The sequence below is a fragment of the Pinus tabuliformis genome, chromosome Q, assembly GCF_031772625.1.
Source record: "Pinus tabuliformis cultivar Carrire ecotype Pingquan chromosome Q, CPIR1, whole genome shotgun sequence".
Classification (NCBI taxonomy): domain Eukaryota; kingdom Viridiplantae; phylum Streptophyta; class Pinopsida; order Pinales; family Pinaceae; genus Pinus; species Pinus tabuliformis.
The window spans coordinates 225,221,508-225,240,660 of record NC_142296.1 but is presented as its reverse complement, the minus strand read 5'-3'; the positions used below and the strand labels follow the sequence as shown (position 1 = coordinate 225,240,660).

The 19,153-nt window shown below is 42.5% G+C and overlaps 1 protein-coding gene across 1 annotated transcript in view; it reads left to right on the top strand.

Moving 5' to 3' along the window:
- LOC149219010 (kinesin-like protein KIN-1) overlaps positions 1 to 18,860 on the top strand; it is a 124,032-nt gene extending 105,172 nt beyond the window's left edge. Inside the window, exons 11-18 of the mRNA XM_089382521.1 lie at positions 16,425 to 16,573; positions 16,663 to 16,724; positions 16,845 to 16,936; positions 17,185 to 17,333; positions 17,686 to 17,762; positions 17,848 to 18,057; positions 18,219 to 18,318; positions 18,450 to 18,860. Coding sequence (XP_089238647.1) covers positions 16,425 to 16,573; positions 16,663 to 16,724; positions 16,845 to 16,936; positions 17,185 to 17,333; positions 17,686 to 17,762; positions 17,848 to 18,057; positions 18,219 to 18,318; positions 18,450 to 18,646 — 1,036 coding nt within the window. The 3' untranslated portion in view covers positions 18,647 to 18,860. The remainder of the gene's footprint in view (positions 1 to 16,424; positions 16,574 to 16,662; positions 16,725 to 16,844; positions 16,937 to 17,184; positions 17,334 to 17,685; positions 17,763 to 17,847; positions 18,058 to 18,218; positions 18,319 to 18,449) is intronic.
- The last annotated feature ends 293 nt before the right edge of the window (positions 18,861 to 19,153 follow it).

The following is a 19,153-nucleotide window of genomic DNA, read 5'->3' as shown; positions in this document are numbered from 1 at the left end:
CCTTCAAAGCGCCTCAGCAATAAACAACTGGCCTCTCCACAAAGTGGCTTGGAAAACTGAAAGCCTCCCAAAAGTAAAATTCTTTAATTGGACCCTCCTCAACAGCAAAATCCTCACAGCGGAAAATCTAAGGAAAAAGGGTATACATGGCCCCTCAATCTGCTGTTTGTGTAGGGCGTCGGAAGAAAGCTGTAGCCACCTCTTTCTTGAGTGCTCCTTTGCGCAGACTTGCTGGAAGATCATTACTAGCCCTTTGATCATAGGCGATCTCCCCACTCAGATGGCTCTCCTGCAGAAAAACTGGGGAAATAGCTATCCCCTCCCCAAAAAAGGCAAGTCCTTGGCTAAAAGGTTGTGGAACAGCATTCCCTCAAACCTGTGCTGGCAGATTTGGAACGCCAGAAACAAGTGCATTTTCAATAACAAGGTCCCCAGCATCTCCAACACAATAGCAAAAACAATCGCGCTCATCTCAGAGACCATTGAGGCGAATGGAATAACCCAGGATGAGACAAATTCGGAAGACCCAAGAGAAACAGAGTGGATGAGCAAATTCAGATATGAAGTAAGAATTCAAAAAACAGTAAGCACAGGCAAAGGAAACTCGGATTGGAAGTTGAGAGGGACGAAAGAAGAAATTAGAGATTGGATACAAAAGCAAGGGAGGCCCTCCTTACATTTTGACGGGGCCTCAAAGAATAATCCGGGCCAAGCAGGAGCTGGAGGAATCATTAAAGACCTCCAAGGTAAAACAATAGTAACCTATGAATGGGGTTTGGGATCAATGTCTAATAATAAGGCAGAGGCCTACAGCCTCCTTCTGGGGACCTCTATTGCAAGAAAACTTGGTCTTCAAAACCTGTTAATTATGGGAGATTCAGCTATCATTATAGCGGCCATGGTTTCTGGAAGGGACTTCAATCAAATGGCTTTGAACAGCATCAAATACAGGGTTATGGACAATATCAAGGAAATCAGCGGGGCCATCTTCAAGCACGTTCTAAGGGGAAACAATGCAGAGGCCGATGAACAGGCCAACAAAGCAATCAGTAGACGGACAGGTCAGGTCAGAGAAAACAATGATGTCTATGACAAAGCCATCCCATAAGCTCCTCCAGCCGAGTCACCTCAGTTCGCACACTCCTCGAAATTGGTATCCCATCGAATCTCCTTATCCCCTGCAAAATCCTCTCGACTGCACAAACCAGTACTCCATAAATCAGATCCGCCCCCCTGCACCGATCCACACCATATCAAACAGCCACTCCCATGATTATCAGGCCTCCTTAGCAGTCGTTCTCTGCCTCAACATGCCGAATCACCACCTCGGTACCATCTTCGCACGCTGTAAGATCTATCCTGAGGATCTCAGTCATGTCAAGATCCGTCCCTCCCAGAACTGGTCCAAGCGATTAAGGAACCTTCATCATCCTATTTATAGCAGCCCGGGTCTCAGCGACCTCTCACTCCTCTGCGCTGCCTGGACTCCTCAGTGCGTTCTTATCAAGCGTGGGCTCCCTCCTGAAGCGAATGGCAATCATCGGGAGCATGATTCTCGTCCCCTGAATGTGGTAACCTCCGGTTCCATCTCTGTTATTTTAAATTTTGCTAACTGGTGGTTTTTTGGTTTCAACAGAGCACATCGAGCCCCTCAGCTCCCATCTCATTTCATCCCTCCCTGTGCTGCTCCGCTCCCTCCTTCTCTGGCTTATCCTCTCTCACACACCGCTTCCCTTCTTCAAATTGCGGATTCCTTTATTCAGTCCACCAAGATGGCGGATCAGCAGGATCAGCCAAATGCCCAGGAGCAGGCCAACAACCCCTTAGAAAGGATCTTCAACAACAGCGAGTGCACTATGTGCAAAACGCATACATTCATGATCAACCGTTTTGTCAAGCATTTTAATGAGCTGAAGGATGACTACCAGGCTGATAGCAGGTCGAAACGAAAGAAGCTGGAGAAGCGCAAGGCAGAGATCGAGGCGTTGAAGGAGAGATGCAGTCATCTTGAGGAAGCCATCGAGCATATCCGTTCTCTCACTCAGAGTTTCCAAGCAGAGGCTTCAACTAAAGCTAGCGCCAGGAAAGAACCTCTTCCTGACGATTCGGTCACTCAGAAACTTCCCTAGGAGCCATGGAATGTAAATTTTGTTGGATTGGCGGTTCTTATGTACGGCAATATAGCCGTTACTACTTTGCTTTCAGTCATACTAGAAGTAGCAATGAGGAAACAGGGTCTGCGAACCCGTTTTTGAACCTCATCTCTCAAATTTACTATATTTATGTACTAGAACTCTGTTCCCGTTGGTTTTTATAATACAAAAGTAACCGATTTTGTTAAAAAAAAAAAATGATGCAGAGGCATAGAGGAAAATTTTGCAAGGTAACATCAACAACAATTTAGGGGCTACTGATCTTGAAAGTTCTTGACATTTCACTAGAAAATGCCATCCCCAAGTGGAGCCACTGTTAGGTTCCTATACCAATAGGAGTCATAATTTTGAATGACTAAGGTTAAGCCTTGTAATATTGTACATACCTTTGCTTTCTGCAAATGTTTTCCATATTAAGAAATTAAAAAATGTAAAGAGGATATGTCCTAAAAGAATAATCAAAAGACAAAAAGAGACCATGAAAGTGAGCAAGTCAAAATGCCACTACTATTTACTTTTATGCATAATAATGATTGTGTGCAGCTTGTTACTCATGCCACAATCCATGGTAATCAAACTGTTTAATCTTGATTATACTATGCTTTGAATTTTATGTTTATAGTTAGAGAATAAAATCTGACCAAACAGTGTAATCTTGGCAAATCATTAGATAGGCAGAGAAAATAAAAGGAGCTCATCAGTTTAATCTGAGCCCTTGGATGATATAAGGTTAGAATTAGATAGTTTGCTTTGTAAAAGAAAAGAAAAGATTGATAAGGGTTTGCTAGCCTAAATGCACCCAAATAAAGTAAAGAAAAAATGGTAGGATAAGTAAATGGGTAAGTAGAAGAAAGGTTGCACAAATGTCAAGTGATTACTCATGTTTAAATGCATCTTTCAAATGTGCATAAGTAGTAAACAAAGCAAAGACAATGGTTCACAGTATGGTTTATTTAACATCCCCTCATTCATTTTACCCCTTTACTTCACTAATTTCCCATAAATAAGTTCTAGTACTTAAATCCTTTAAGTCAAAGGGGCTCAAAGCATTTCTCTGACTTTTGGAGGGACCGGACCCTCGGCTTGATGACTTATGGGAATAAGTGCTAGAATCCCTTCATCAAAAATTCACCTCCCTTCACTTCCCTTCATTTCCCTAATAAAACCACCCTTTCCTATGGTGGACACCTTTTACCTAGGAAAAGTGACTCACCCCCATGTAAAACCCTTTCGCACAAAAAACCCACCAAAAGTTTTTATCCTAAGTATAAATCTAAACGCGCAATCACATACACTTAACCCCTTTTTACTTAAGAAAACCCACTCCGCCATCACTTTCATATTAATTAACTAACTCTATTATATAAACCCATTATAACCCTTTTCTCGTAAATAATTAAAACCCTATATAAAATACCCCAACCCCTTAGTTTTAATAAAAACTAATATAAACTACCCCTTATCCCGATATAACTTCACTTAATTTACCTAACCCCGGTAAAACTTAAGTTAATCCCGTATCGGCTTCACCCGACTCCCTAATCCCTCACTAAACCTGGCCCAATCATTTAACCTAGGATTAGTCCCTAAACTAATCCCGAACCGCCATAATTAAACCCCTGGGCCCCCCATCAACTCCCGTCATTTCCCCCCACGCAGCTTTGCCTCCCGACTACCGTTGATCATCCCTCCCCCACATCCAATGATGCACAACCATATCGGTCACGCCCGATGGCTGAACAATAACCACCTGATAAAGTGGTTTTTCTCCCGGCCCCCGATGCTACGTGTCAAACGATGTATGGCATCGGGTGACCCCTCCCGAAAACCGCCCACACCACAAAAGCGGTGCGACGACCCTCCAAAACCATTTCCCCCGCTCAACCGAAAAACCGTCAATTGTTCATCCGAAAGTGAAACCCGCCAAAATTAATCATTTTCTCTATAAAAGGCCGCGAAGCCCTCTTTTGCCCTTTTTCCGCGCATTCTCTTTGTAAGTTGTGTAAACCATTGCTACCACTGTAAACATCGAAATTACCCACAGACTTCCAATTCTGCTCCAGAAGACGTTGCAGACAGCCCAGCCAACCTTTTCAGAACCGTACCAGGACCACACCAACCACTGCAGCTACCGTGAAACACCATTTTCAGAACCAATTCGCCCAATTCCAGGTATTTCACCATGAATTACCTCTTACCCCTACAAATTTCAAAACCTTTAGCCTGTGCAGTGTTTTAAGGTTGAAAATTGAAGTAAGAATACTGCCAATTTTATAAACTGCTCACCTAAACCCTCTGAAAAGTCTCAAAACCTCTGATAAACCCCCCCAGAGCATAATTCAAATCCACAAGAACTGAATTATGGCTGCCCCTATCGCCATGGACATTAGACCCATTACCACTCCACACTTAGACCTGGACCACCTTCCCCTGGCTGACAGGGATTTCCAAATCAAAGACACAACTGCAATAGAGCTCCTGCTTAAAATTCATTGCTTAAGCAAAGATAGATACCTGAACCATACAGATGATATTGGCCTCTGGGAGTCCAATTTACCCAGATACCAGTTCCCCCAAGTTCATATCTTTCCAAAAATTGTTCATATGTGCTATGCATGCTACGTCCCCAGCCATAGAGCCATAATGTCTCATGACCAGAAGGTTCTATTCACTATCACAGTTGAGTCCATTAATGAAATGCTGCAGTTCCAACCAGGGCCAAACCTAACCCCACTCTCAATTGGAGACCTGTTGGACCAGTATCCCAAGCTAAGCCCATCAAGATTGGCCCAGTTGTTTCAAACCTTCATTAGAGAGGAAAAGCACATCCCTAAGGACCCCCTCCATATGTATCAGCTATTTTCTCTCAATGGGGCCAGAACATTGTAACCATGATATCCTATGTTTTGGGTTACTCTACCAGTGAATACATTGATGAACTTATTCTTGCTTTCATGTCCATTTATACCCCAGGGCAGCCTCCTGCAATCACATATGACTTTGCCAAATTCATAGCTGATAGGATGCATGAGCAGTTCACAAGAATGGGCAATGAGAGAGTATTCAAATACTCCTCTATATTGTACCATCTATTTTTGTATTATCAGTCGGATAAGTTTCCTTTTACTCTCCAGAAGCTTGACACCAGGGGCTAGCCCAGATCTGTCATTTTTTGGACCCCACTTTTCCATGAGTTTAGATCCCCATATACATACTCTGACTTCATAGATTCTTTTGTGTATCCAATCATGACTATGCTCACTGGAAATCCTCCACCTAGGATAAGTCCAGAGATAAAAAGAGTCCTCCATCTTTCCAAGCAAACCAAAGTGGGAGATTGGTACCTTTACCAAAACCACATAGAAATAAGAATATATGGTTGCCTGCTTGCACCATATAAGTTGCCAAGATACCTCCCCATGAGGTTGTTTGCCTTAGAATATTACAGATAGATCATCAATGCAGATGAGGTCAACTTTGTCAATGCCAAGAAGAAGGCCAATTTCAAAATCAAAGACCAGTTAGGTCCCTTCATATGCAATTCCAGAGAGGCAGGGAAAGAGGCAGACCTAATCTTACAAAGCCTGAAATTCCAAAGGAGTTTTGTATGGAGATATGACCCTTTAGAATTCATTACCAAGAAAAGGCAAAAGGTCAAGCTAGGACCTTTTATCCACCACCCCATACCAGAGATAGAGGCATATGCCAATTAGACAGAGTGGGTGGAAAATACAGTAGAGGCATATGCCAAGTAGACAGTGATAGCACAAGGGTAGATGTAGAAAATGCTCTGATTGATTTGGAAAAGCAACTTGATGAGAGCTCTTTTCTGCAGGTACTAGAAGAGCAAGAAAGAGCCATGAGCACCCCTCCAGTCACACAGACTCCTCAGAATGAGGAGAAAAATCCAAAAAGAAACAGAGAGGGAGCTTCCACTTTAGGAATGGACACCTCTAATTTGTAGCAGGAAACAAGTCACAACAAGAGGCAAAGGCTCAATCCGGCCTCTGAACAGGAATATACAAAAGGATCAGCACAAGTTACCAACACAGAGGTAGACAGAAGCAGGCCCACAACTCCATCTGAAGACATACAAGAGCCTTCCACATCACAGACTTAGATGTTGGAAAGGCAGCTTAGTGTGGAAGTGTCTTCCTTCAGTAGGCCTGCAAACAAAGACCAAGACTTAAAGGACAGGTATAAGGAAATCAAAATGAGGAATGAGAGGCTTAAAGCCCAAACATATGCTCAGTACCTAAAGCTCACTCCCACAAATCAAACAAGGCTAATGTCAGCCTTTGACATCAAGGAGGGAAAGCTGCAGATGTCCTTTATCAAACCTACAGCACAACAACCCAAGACATCATCAAATTACAGGAGGGTTGACTTTGAAGTGTTGGCAAGGGATATTCATCCCATAGACCAAATAGAACTACACAAACAGGCTAGAGAGATGATATACTCCACCCTAACAAGTAAAGCCATAGCTGCCCATCAGCTACAAAATTCAGTAAACAACATCTCAACACAGTTTCAGTTGGAGAAGGCCTCCTCACAGGCCAAGGATGATTGAGTCCTTGGAAGACTTAATTATTGAATTGGGACACGATCCCAAGGATATTAAAGCTACTGAGCAGCTGATAAAGAAGAAGAACAATGATATTGCTGCACTGAAGAAGCAATTGAAAATTCCCCAACTGCAACATCCTCAAACACTTGAAGTCATAGAGAACCAAACCAAACATGAAGAGTTGATGGACTTGGTCCTAAAACTCAATGATCAACTCAGGGAGACAGAGAAAGAATTGGATAACTTGATCCAATTGAAACAAACTGACATTGCATCAACTTCTGCAAACGTCATCCCTATTGTATCTACAATAGTCCCTTCTACACTGGCAGCTTCACTTGCACCAACAGCTCCACCTGTCACAACATTGCTAGTTACAACAGAGTCTACAGTAGCAGCAGATGCATCAGGAGAAAAGGTAGCAGAATTAGTTAGAGCCATGGAAGAGATGTCAATTCAGGCTACAGAAATGAATAGACTGAAGGAAAAGGTGGCAAGTTTAGAGACTGATTATAAACTTGCACAGATTATGCAAAAAGAAGAGGCACAGAAAGCCAACAGGATGAGTGAAAAGGTCAAAGCCTTGGAAAAGGACCTAACATTGGAGAAACCCCTTGGGCAAGCCAAGGAACTGTTATGGGCCAATATCATTGACTCCGTCAAGGATATTTGGCCATCTATTCAAGTTATTTTTGAGCAAATAGAATTGATAAAGATAGCTATAGTAGCTATTCAGAAAGTCAAGGAGGAATTGGGTGACATGCCAGAGGATGCCAATAGACTCATCCATTTCCTTAACAGCAAAAACAAATATGAGCTTCAAGAGCTAAATATAGAAGACAAAACGAAAACTATTTTGGAAATAAGAAAGGTTCTTTCCAAGAGGAACCTAATGCTAAACTTGGAGGAAAAGTGCAAAAACATTCAGGTGGCCATTGATAGATTCATGGCAAAATTCCAAATTTTGAGGGAAAAAGGATTGCCCTGTCCATTGGTCATCAATGACAAGCTTATGACATAGCAGGACTATGACAATAGACTCAAGCAATTGGCTAAAGAACAAGTTAGCACTTCATTTATTAAAGCCCTGCCAATAGGCAAAGTCTTATATAACACCTTTGAGAACCTGTTTTTCCTCCAACATGAGGTAAAACACTTGTTCATCACCAAGCCCAATTTTGCCAAGTATACAGAAGTTGATGAGATATATCGAAGGATGATGAATGTCAAATTCCCTGAGGCAGAATGGTGGGAAAGCATGATTGATTTACTGTGAGAAATTTACAGTGAAAAGTTACTGCACAGTAAAAAAAAAAAGAGCAGCTAGGTAAATAGATAAAAACAGGACAGCAGGGTCAAACAGTATCAGGGTCAAAGAGTATCAGGTGAAAGATAAAAATTGAAGAAGATTCCAGCGTAAAAGACCACAACTGCAAGCTAGCATAAAGGGCTACAAATCCAACCATAAAAGCTAGCAGTACCACATAAAAATGGACGTCATGAAATAGTTCAATAGCTGTCTCTATCTTCTTGCAAGAAGATATTTGTATTTCCTAGATTAAATCTCAAGTTTGTTCTGAGATATTTTGTAATAGTTTTTGTATAAATACTTCCCATTTGAAGTATGTAGGTGTGGATTCTTAGACATTTCTATAGACCTTTTTGATCAAAGACAGTTCAATAGCTGTCTCTATCCTCTTGCAAGAAGATATTTGTATTTCCTAGATTAAATCTCAAGTTTGTTTTGAGATATTTTGTAATAGTTTTTGTATAAATACTTCACCATTCGAAGTATGTAGGTGTAGATTCTTAAACGTTTCTACAGACCTTTTTGATCAAAGACTGTAAGCTATTGTATCATTGATTGGACTAGCAAGCTGGATTAATGAATAAAGACAAGACATTTCACTGGATTCATGTGTAGAGCGAAGTGCAGACAAGTATTTTCTCTTGTGTTGTTATTTTTCTTTAAAAGTTTTCCACAATCTTTAATGTATCTGAAATCTGAATGCTATAATATGGAATGATATCTCAGAATTTGCTTCATTGCACTTTGTTTTAACTATTATGCATTTTAATGTTTTCTGCTAATTATCTAAGTTAAGGAATTCTTGATTGCTCCTTAGTTTAGGTAGTCTCCCTGTAATCTATAGCAAAGGATTCTTAGTTGCCCTTTGTTCATGATTATCCTCTGTTCCTCATTTTAATCCCGGTCTGAGAATTCTTAAGTGCTCTCTCACCCTGGTTAAGATCATTTCACCCATCTAGCCCAAAGACCTGCACTTTACTCTGCTAGCTTGCCCTTTGAACACTCCCTTTAGTGAGTTAATTCCAGTTCTGCTGCCCTTCTTTGACTCCATAGCCCAATGGTCCAAAGACATCATTCTATCCATCTGTTTTAAGGATTCCACCATCCAACCTTCAATACAAATCAAAACCCCTTGAACTTTAAGAATTAGCCTAAAATCCCAGCAAACAAAGCTAAATCGTATAGAGAGAGCTCTCTCTAAGTCATAGGTTGGCTAGAGTCTATACTTAAAAGATTGGTTTGTGGTTACCTCGGTCTTTTCTTTCTTCTGAAAACTTCTAGGGAAAAATTTTGAGTGATAACACCACCTATGCTGGCACTAATATCTTTTGCTTATGTAGAAGGCGAAGGAAAGGCAGGATTGCTAATGGTATAGCTTAATAGATCCAGAGTTGAGATGGATCTATGTATAGATCCAGAGTTGAGATGGATCTATGTATCTAGTGAAATGAGTGCATAATTTATATACCCAAATGAACACCTTTTAACCTGATTAAGATATTTTTAACTAGACTAACATAGTGAGAATCAGGGCAGATGGACGCCTGCATTCTTGGAGAAATCTGACCTTTCACACTGCAAATATTATGGGTTTTTTTTCCAGCACTAAACAAGTGCAGGAACGCGAAGGGAAACAAAAAAAAAATCTCAGAACTATAGATGTTATGAGTTTTTTCCAGTAGGAAAGTGCAAGAACACGAAGGGAAACGGTCTAGAAAAAATCTCAAAACTGTAAATGTAATGGGTTTCTTTTCTTCCGGATAGTAAACCAGTTGTGAACATAAAGGGAGATAGTTGTAGAAACATAATCACAGCCGAGAATAACATTATAAGACAATAAAGAGAGAAAATCATTGTTGCTTCTGTAATATCCCTAACCCGGAATATTCCTCAAACCCTAGCAAAAACTCCAACCAAATATGTGCAAATGATATAATAACCCAGAAGTGATAAAATAACAGTGGAACAACATATAATAATGTAAACCGAAAATATAAGCAGATACACAAGAAATGCAGCGAGAAATGCTAAGCCATTTTATTATACTGAGCAATAAATGAGTACGAGAGATGATTAGACAGATGGCACCTCGACTTGCACAAGGCAAATGAAGAAATACTCTCAGAATGACAAGAATGGCCTCTCTATGTGGATGTTGCTATTGTGCTATTGCTGCTAATAGAAAACAAATGATGATTTGGGGCTGCTCCCCTCCTCGGAAAAAGCTGAAACTCTGGATTCGGGCTCTACTCAAGAAACCCAAAAAAACCCATAAATTTTTCCTGGAATGGCCTAACACTGATCTGCGTCCCAGCTGTTGAAAAACTGTCGTGTTGTTGCTGCTATTGGAAATCGAATGAGGATTTGGGGCTGCTCCCCTCCTCAGAAAAGGCTGAAACTCTGGAATCGGACTCTACTCAAGAAACCCAGAAAAACCCAGAAAGATTTTATGAAATGGCCGACACCCAAAAATCACCCCCTTGGGGTTTTGCACAGTGCCTCAAAGACGCTGATGAAACTGCTGCTGAAATGTTAATGAAACCACTGTTGGAATGCCAATGGAAATACCTTTCCCGAGCAGGCACTTGAAGTCCCTCAAGGCTAAGGGTGAGATCTCCAAACGGAGACACTCAATGCACTAAACAGTGCTGCAGACTAGCTAAACAGCCAGCGTGCTCTAAGTCGAAATGACTATCACAAATGCTCTTACCCAGAATGATCAAAATGAGGGGGCTCCTCTCTCCTTTATAGCTTTTACCTCTCTCAATCCCAAGGCTCACCTCCTCCTGCGTGATTCCTCTCTTGCCACGTGTTTCTTCCCTCCTGCGCAGTCCCTCCATGTGTTTGCGTGGGCTCCATTTCTGCGTCCCCCTTTGGCCCCCTTGGCTCCCCTCTAAGTCACAATGTTGTGCTACTAGGAAGTGACTTTTTATTCTAAAATTGAGTTATGTCCCTCGTCCTCACCTTTTTTTTTACAAATAACTATCAAAGGCAAAAATTGAACAAAATCGAATATTCCAATTAGCCATGGCTAATTAGGAATATTACAGTCTCCCCCGGCAAAATGTTGCTTGTCCTCAAGCAACTGAAGTGATGGATGCTGCAAGATCTTCTTACTCTCCCAAGTGGCATCCTCATCCTGCAAAGTCTTCCACCTCACCAAGAATTCCCAGACCGTCCTGCTCCGTAGCTGCCTCTCCCTGGTATCAATGATAGCCTCCGGCTGCAATACCAAATGCCCCTCATCATCCATGGGTGGTAGCTCACCTGTCACTATCACCTGCTGCCCCAATGACTTTTTCAGGCATGATACATGAAAAACGCTATGAATCTTGCTGCCTTGGGGCAGCTCCAACTCATATGCAACCTGTCCAATCCTGCGTATCACCCTGTATGGCCCATAAAAGCGGGGCTTGAGCTTCTCAGCCCCCTTCTGCTTCAGCAATGACTGTCAGTATGGTTGTAATCGTAGGTAGACCATGTCCCCTACCTCGAATTGCCTCTCCACCCGACCCCTGTCGGCATACAGCTTCTGCTGGTTCTGCATTGTAACCATGTTATCCTTGAGAGCTCGGAGGATATCTTGACTCTCTTGGATCCAAATCTTGGCTCTAGAGCCCTACTATCACCAAACATCACGTCGACAAAAGATAAAGGATGATACCTATATAAGGCATAGAATGGTGACATACCAATGGACATGTGATGTGAAGTATTGTAGCAGTACTCCCCCAGATGCAACCACTTCAGCCATGCTCGCTGCTGCCCACTGACATAGTTACGCAAGTAGCCCTCTAGCCACTTGTTAACTATCTCCTTCTGTCTGTCCGTCTGTGGGTGATAGTTGGTACTCGGTGTCAACTTCGTTCCCACCAATCGGAAAAGCTCTTGCCAAAACCCGCCATGAAACGACTGTCCCAGTCACTGACGATGGTCTTAGGAAGACCATGTAGCCTGAAGATCTCCTTGAAGAACAACTCGGCCACCTGTGCTGCTGTATAGTGTGCGGATATGGCAAAGAAATGTGCGTACTTCGTCAGTCGATCAACAACGACAAAGATACAATCCTTGCCCTGTACCATGGGCAACCCTGTGATGAAATCCATCGAAATACTCTCCCATTTCCCCTCCGGAATGGGAAGAGGCTGCAATAATCCTGTGGGATGGCTCATCTCTCCCTTGTTCCTTTGGCAAACATTGCACTCCTGGATGTGTTGGAATACGTCCTCCTTGAGGCCCTTCCATGAGAACCTCTCCCTAATGGCCCTGTAGGTTTTGGTAAAACCCTAATGTCCTGCCAATGGGGAATCATGTGATGCCTGGAGTATCTTCTTCTTGAGCTGAGACCCCTCAGTCAAGAAGATCTGGTCCTTGTAGTAGATGATCTCATCGACCACCCTGTACTTGTCATCTGCCACCTGCCCATCCAGAATCTCACATCCAAATCTATCCTTGGAGTACTCTACTAAGAGTCGAGCCCTCCAATCTGTATCCATGCTCATAAGAGACAACGTGGCTAGTCTACGTGAAAGAGCATTTGCTGCCACGTTGTTCTTACCTTTGACATACTCAATGTCAAAGTCATATGCTTGGATCTTACTGATCCATTCTGCTGCCTCTCCTGTAGCTTCTTCTGCTCCAAAAAGAACTTGAGGCTGTTGTGATCAGTCCTCACCCTAAACCTATTGCCTACCAAATACTGCTGGTACTTAGCCAATGCATGCATGATGGTCAGCATCTCCTTGTCATATATGGAATACAACCTCTTGTGCGGAAGGAGCTTCCGGCTCTCAAATGCTATAGGGTGACCTCCCTGCATCAATACTGCGCCGATCCCCTCTCCTGACGCATCACACTCCAAAACAAATGGCTGCGTGAAATCTGGCAATGCAAGCAACTCCTGGATAGCCCACTCAATCTCATCCTGATAGGCCTTGGGGTGCCTATAGGGGGTGGTAATCACGGCCTGTATGCCCTGCTCAAGCTCAATGGTGTGCTCAAACCCCCGATCTGGTGGTTGTCTTGGTGGAATCTCCCCAAACACTATGGCATACCGATCAAGGATAGACTGTATCTCTAGGTGTATCGCTTGCCCTGTAGTTCCTGCCTCTGATGCACGCAGCTCCACTGCCCACTCTATGTCTCCCTTTCGAAAGACTACCTCCATCCGATGAGCCGAGACAGTCTGAGGCGGATATGTGTGTTGTCCCCGTATCTTCTCATGCCTCCTTGTCTTCTCATCATCCCACTCCATCTCCAGGGTCTTCCAATCTGTCGTGGCCTTCCCTAGAGTGATAAGCCACTGAACACCCAATATCATGTTGGTGTCCGGAATATCAACCACGAAAAAGTGGTCAGTCAATGTGTAGGTGCCCATCATCACTGAAAGCTCTGGAACATAACGAGCACACATCATGGTCTGATCTCCTGGGACCAAGACTGAAAACCCATCGAAGCTCTCTGTCTGTATACCTCTCCGCTCAACCATCTGGGCATCGATGAAGTTGTGGGTTGCCCCACTGTCAACCAAAACTGATACGCGCTGGCCACGTACTGTCCCTCGTACGCGTAGCGTCAGATACTTGGGAACTCCCTGCAATGCTGCAAGGGCCCCTCCAGTGGGTGCAAAAGATGCACCACCTGCTACTGGTGGTGGAGGTGGCAAAGGTCCCTGTATGGCATGGCTATGTCCCATAAAATGTGCTTTACCAGCAGCACATCTATGTCCTGGTGCCCATGGCTCCTGACAAGTGAAGCACAACCGCTTCTTCTTCAGCTCCCTCTTGGCATCATCGTCAAGCTGTACTCGTCCTGGATTCCCCTTTGGAGGTGGAATCCTCACATCCTTCCCCTTAGACTGGAAAGTCTGTCTCTGGGGGTAAGGTGTCCGGGTCCTGGGTAAGACATCCTGTAAGTCCCAGGTCTTGTTGATAGCGTCCTGGAGCGTAGTTGGTCTAGTGGATCGGACTAGACCCCGAAGTGGCTCTGCTAACCCCTCAACATACATATAGACCCTTCGTGCCATGGAGAGGTCTGGCACCATCACGGAGACCCTCAAGAAATCTGCAATGTAGGTCTCTGGGCTCCCTGTCTGTTTGAGCCTCGTCAGCTCAACGAAATGCTGCTCTGGATCCCTCCGATCAAATCGCTCCATCAGTCTCTTGGTAAACTTGGCATATGACATCACTGTGGAGTGCCCCAATGTAACCATCCCATGAAACCACCAATCCTGGGCCTCGCCATCCAAATGCAACGTTGCCACCTTGATGGCCTCTGCCTCCGACATCTGGTTAAGCTGGAAATAAATGTCTAGCTTCTCCACCCAAGACTTTGCCGAACTGTTTGATGAGCCATCAAACGTAGGCAAGTGGAATCTGCTCGTTGCACGGTGGGTGTCGCCATCATGGTAATGCTGGTACCCTCTGTGATGATCGCGGGGTCTGCTATCCCGCTGGAGCTGAACAAAATCTCTGAATGAGAGGGCTTCCCTGAACTCCTACCCATAGGCCTGGTACTCTGCAAAATAATCGCCCATATGCCCGAGCTCTGCCTCTTGCTGGGCTACGGCCCCCATGTCTGCTCCTAAGAAGGTGGGCATGGTAGAGCGTGTAGGGGCATGTGAGGCCCCCTACTGCGCAGTATCACGCTGCTCTGGCAAGTGATGGGATGCACCTGATCCCTCACCGATCTAAAAAACTCGTGGGCTCTCCTGCTGTCTGGCCTCTACTGTCGTGAATCTCTGCCCCATCACCTCAATCTGCCTCGACAGATCCTGCACTGATTTGAGGAGCATATCCGCAAATCTCTTCCCGTCCTCGTCTACCATCTGCTCTGCGTCCACTACTGGCTCTCTCTGTTCTGCGTCTACCACAGGTTCCTCTTGCTCCGCGTCTGCCACAATAACACAATCTCCCTCTCCGTAGGTATTCTCCAACCTACATCTAGTATCTTTGTACCTCCTACCTCTGTAACAAATGTATGGTTTTTCCCCCCAGTGTCATAGATTGCTAGCTCCATAGGCTGAGCTAGATCTATGCTTTGATACCACTGTAATATCCCTAACCCGAAATATTCCTCAAACCCCAGCAAAAACTCAAACCAAATATGTGCAAATGATATAATAACCGAGAAGTGATAAAATAATAGTGGAACAACATATAATAATGTAAACCGGAAATATAAGCAGATACACAAGAAATGTAGCGAGAAATGCTAAGCCATTTTATTATACTGAGCAATAAATGAGTACAAGAGATGATTAGACAGATGGCACCTCGACTTGCACAAGGCAAGTGAAGAAATACACTCAGAATGACAAGAATGGCTTCTCTACGTGGATGTTGCTGCTGCTGTTAGAAAACAAATGATGATTTGGGGCTGCTCCCTTCAGAAAAAGCTAAAACTTTGGATTCGGGCTCTATTCAAGAAACCCAGAAAAACCCAGAAAGCTTTCCTGGAATGCCCTTACACTGATCTGCGTCCCAGCTACTGGAAAACTGTCGTGTCGCTGCTGCTGTTGGAAATCAAATGAGGATTTGGGGCTTCTCGCCTCCTCGGAAAACGCTGAAACTCTAGAATCAGACTCTACTCAAGAAACCCAGAAAGCTTTCTGAAATGGTCGACCCCCAAAAATCACCCCCTTGGGGTTCTATTAAAGACGCTGATGAAACCACTGCTGAAATGCTGATGAAACTACTGTTGGAATGCCAATGGAAATACCTTTCCCGAGCAGGCACTCGAAGTCCCCCGGGGCTAAGGGTGAGATCTCCGAACGGAGACACTCAATGCACTAAACAGTGTTGTAGACTAGCTAAACAGCCAGGGTGCTCTAAGTCAAAATGACTATCACAAATGCTTATACCCAGAATGATCAAAATGAGGGGGCTCCTCTCTCCTTTATAGCCTTTGCCTCTCTCAATCCCAAGGCTCACCTCCTCCTGCTTGATTCCTCTCTTGCCACGTGTTTCTTCCCTCCTGCGCAGTCCCTTCATGTGTCTGCGTGGGATCCATTTTTGCGTCCCCTTGGCTCCCCTCTAAGTCACAACGTTGTGCTACTAGGAAGTGACTTTTTATTTTAAAAGTGAGTTATGTCTCCCGTCTTCACTTTTTTTATTTACAAATAACTATAGAAGGAAAAAATTGAACAAAATCGAATATTCCAATTAGCCATGGCTAATTAGGAATATTACAGCTTCAGATATGTAATAGGAATTAAACCGCTGCTTCTTCGTTGGGGTTACTCTACATTTAACTGTGCTGTTTCATATTGTACTTTTTATTCATTTTGAAGTTAAACGGATTAGTGCTACTTGTACAAACACAGTAGCAGTTTCTTTTCATGGAACAAAGTTTGAAAGTTTAGTGACATCAAGACTTTGAAATATTGTTGCAGCGTTAAAACTGGCAAGCTTTACCTTGTGGACCTAGCTGGCTCTGAGAAAGTAGAGAAAACAGGCGCCGAAGGAAAATTATTACATGAGGCAAAGACGATAAATAAGTCGCTCTCTGCTCTTGGAAATGTGATTAATGCATTGACTTCCGGTGAGCAGCAACACCTACATATATTTTATTTTGAGATTGAATGGTGTATTATAGTCGATACATAACTAATTTGGGACCATATTTCACAGAGAAATTGTGCCATATTCCTTACCGTGATTCAAAGCTGACACGTATTTTACAAGAATCTTTGGTAGGTAGTTTCTACATAGCTATAATACATTTACAGGAACTCAGTGTTCAAACCTATAATATTACTGCAAGATTTTTCCATAATCCTGTAGTGTACACTCACATCATTTTCCATAAATAGGGTGGTAATTCAAGAACAGCTTTACTATGTTGCTGCTCACCAAGTTCCTTCAATGCATCAGAGACTTTGTCTACTTTGCGCTTTGGTGCCAGGTACGTGAATATTCTAAGAATATTTATCTTTACCTGTATTTCTGCGGACTATAAACCATGTAATTTGTCTTTTCTCTGGAATATTTTATGGTTTCGGGTAAGTTCTTAATATTTTCTTCCTTTTTGTCCCCACTTTTTAAACCTTCCTAGGTATGGCTTATATTGCATGTTCTCAATAGATACCCAGTTTTCAGGACTTAATCGGAAATTCTGCTGTTTGAAAAAAATATATTCAATTTGCAACGCAGGGCAAAGCAAATCAAGAATAAGCCTAAAGTTAATACTGAGCGAGGGCAACATGAATTAGAACAGTTAGTCATCAAGTATGAGCAAGACTGTGAGCAGCTACGTCGACAACTTCTTATGCTTAATGCTCGTCTCAATTCACTGGAAAAAGGTCAATTTTTTTGGCATGAATGAATGTAGAGTGCATGTAATTACAGAATTTAAAATCCAGTTTGAAAAGTCAACCAACAGAGACATATGTATAGAATCAAAAGAGTTTTGATCATGGCAACTTCCCGTTCACAATTTTACTATGGTCAATTTCCAGTAGTACAAGGCATCCCTTATTTGCCTACTATAACGAGACTTACCTCAGGCTAAATCTGTGCAAGTTGGTATAAATAAGGAAAATAAATGTGTGAAAAACATCTCTGGAACGGGATGCACTGTCAAATGCTACTTGAAAATATAGAGACATTTTAGATACAGGCAGATTTTCTGAACAATATTTTGTTTTCATGTAGGCGAAATGTATAATATTTCAGCAGATTATCTAGAATCCTGTGGTAAACCTGGAGATAAACATGGGTTATTGGAAAAGGTAGGTTAGTCTACTAGAAAACTTTTGGCTAAAGGTTTCTGTTCTAGAGCAATGAGTTTTCTCTAATGTGTTTTCTAAATGACAGTTAAAGCAAAGCTTATCCAAAAGAACCCCAGCTCTTGAGGAGATTGTTGATGTACTGAAAGATTTGCTGGTAGAGGAGGGAATCATCCCACAGCCATGTGAGGGCGTCGAGCTGGGAGAAGACTTTCTGGATTCCACTGAAACAGAAGTTAACAAGACTATTGTTATCTTACAACAATCAGTAGAAGACCTTTCTGAAACTATGGACATGGTAAGACTCACAGAATATGTTGTTGGGTTAAAATTTATTATCACTCAGTATGGCTATCACAATTTGATATTTGGATATATATTGATCCTTTGTTTATTAGGATGGTTATTTTCATAGGTAAGGTCAACCTATTCACCTTGAATGTGAATCTGTATTTGCAGGTAGTCAGAGAAAACGAGGCCTTGAAGATTGAATTACGAGCTGTTGGGCACTTGGCACTCAAGCCCTTAAACGATAGCGAGCCTCTTACATGCAGCTTAGGTATTTTCCATAAGGCCAGCGGAATGTTGATAGTTAGAGGTTTATAGAAAATTCAAGCAAAACAGAAGAATTTAATGATCCCAAATATCCCAAATTTAGTCATTCCATTTTCTTGAATTTTGTGGAAGCAGGAACTGCAACATTCAACCTTAAGGAGAAGGCACGTATAATCCGACCTCTTAGAGGTGGCTCTCAGATCACACAAGGAATCCACTCTATGGAAAGCCAGATTTCAAGTAATCGCAACGTATCTGGCCTTTCATTCCTGCAGATAACATTGAGAAAGTTTAAGAGTAAATTTGGGTTTCTAATGAGCAAGATTTTCTAGTTTATGGAAGAAAGAAACTTTGTAGCTGGTTTGAATGTTGGTTTTAGCACAACTAAGTGTATCCTTCAATTATTCCAAGAAATATACTTTCCACATTGAACAACGGTTGTTGCACACTGCTCAAAAGATTATTCCATACAAGGTAACATTAAGAATATTCTCTGGTACAAAGGATGCCATGAACTTGAGTACAACTCCAGAAAAAATGCATTGGTGTCAGATTCTTTCACTTGTCTTATGTTTTGGGAGTAAATTTCTCAAGCTTTAATGTAAGTTTACTAGCATTATTGTTTCAAGGTTGTAGATGTTGATTTTTCAAAGAGAAGCTGATCTTCTAATCTGATAATTACTTTCCAACAATTTCTTAATTACATTAACTTATGTCACATGAATCATTAAGTAACTATACATAGAAAATCTCAACAGTAATGCAATAATGATAGTAGGATCATAAAGCGATAGCCAAGCACACAAAGAGACACAAATTTTCACCTAGGAAACCCAAAC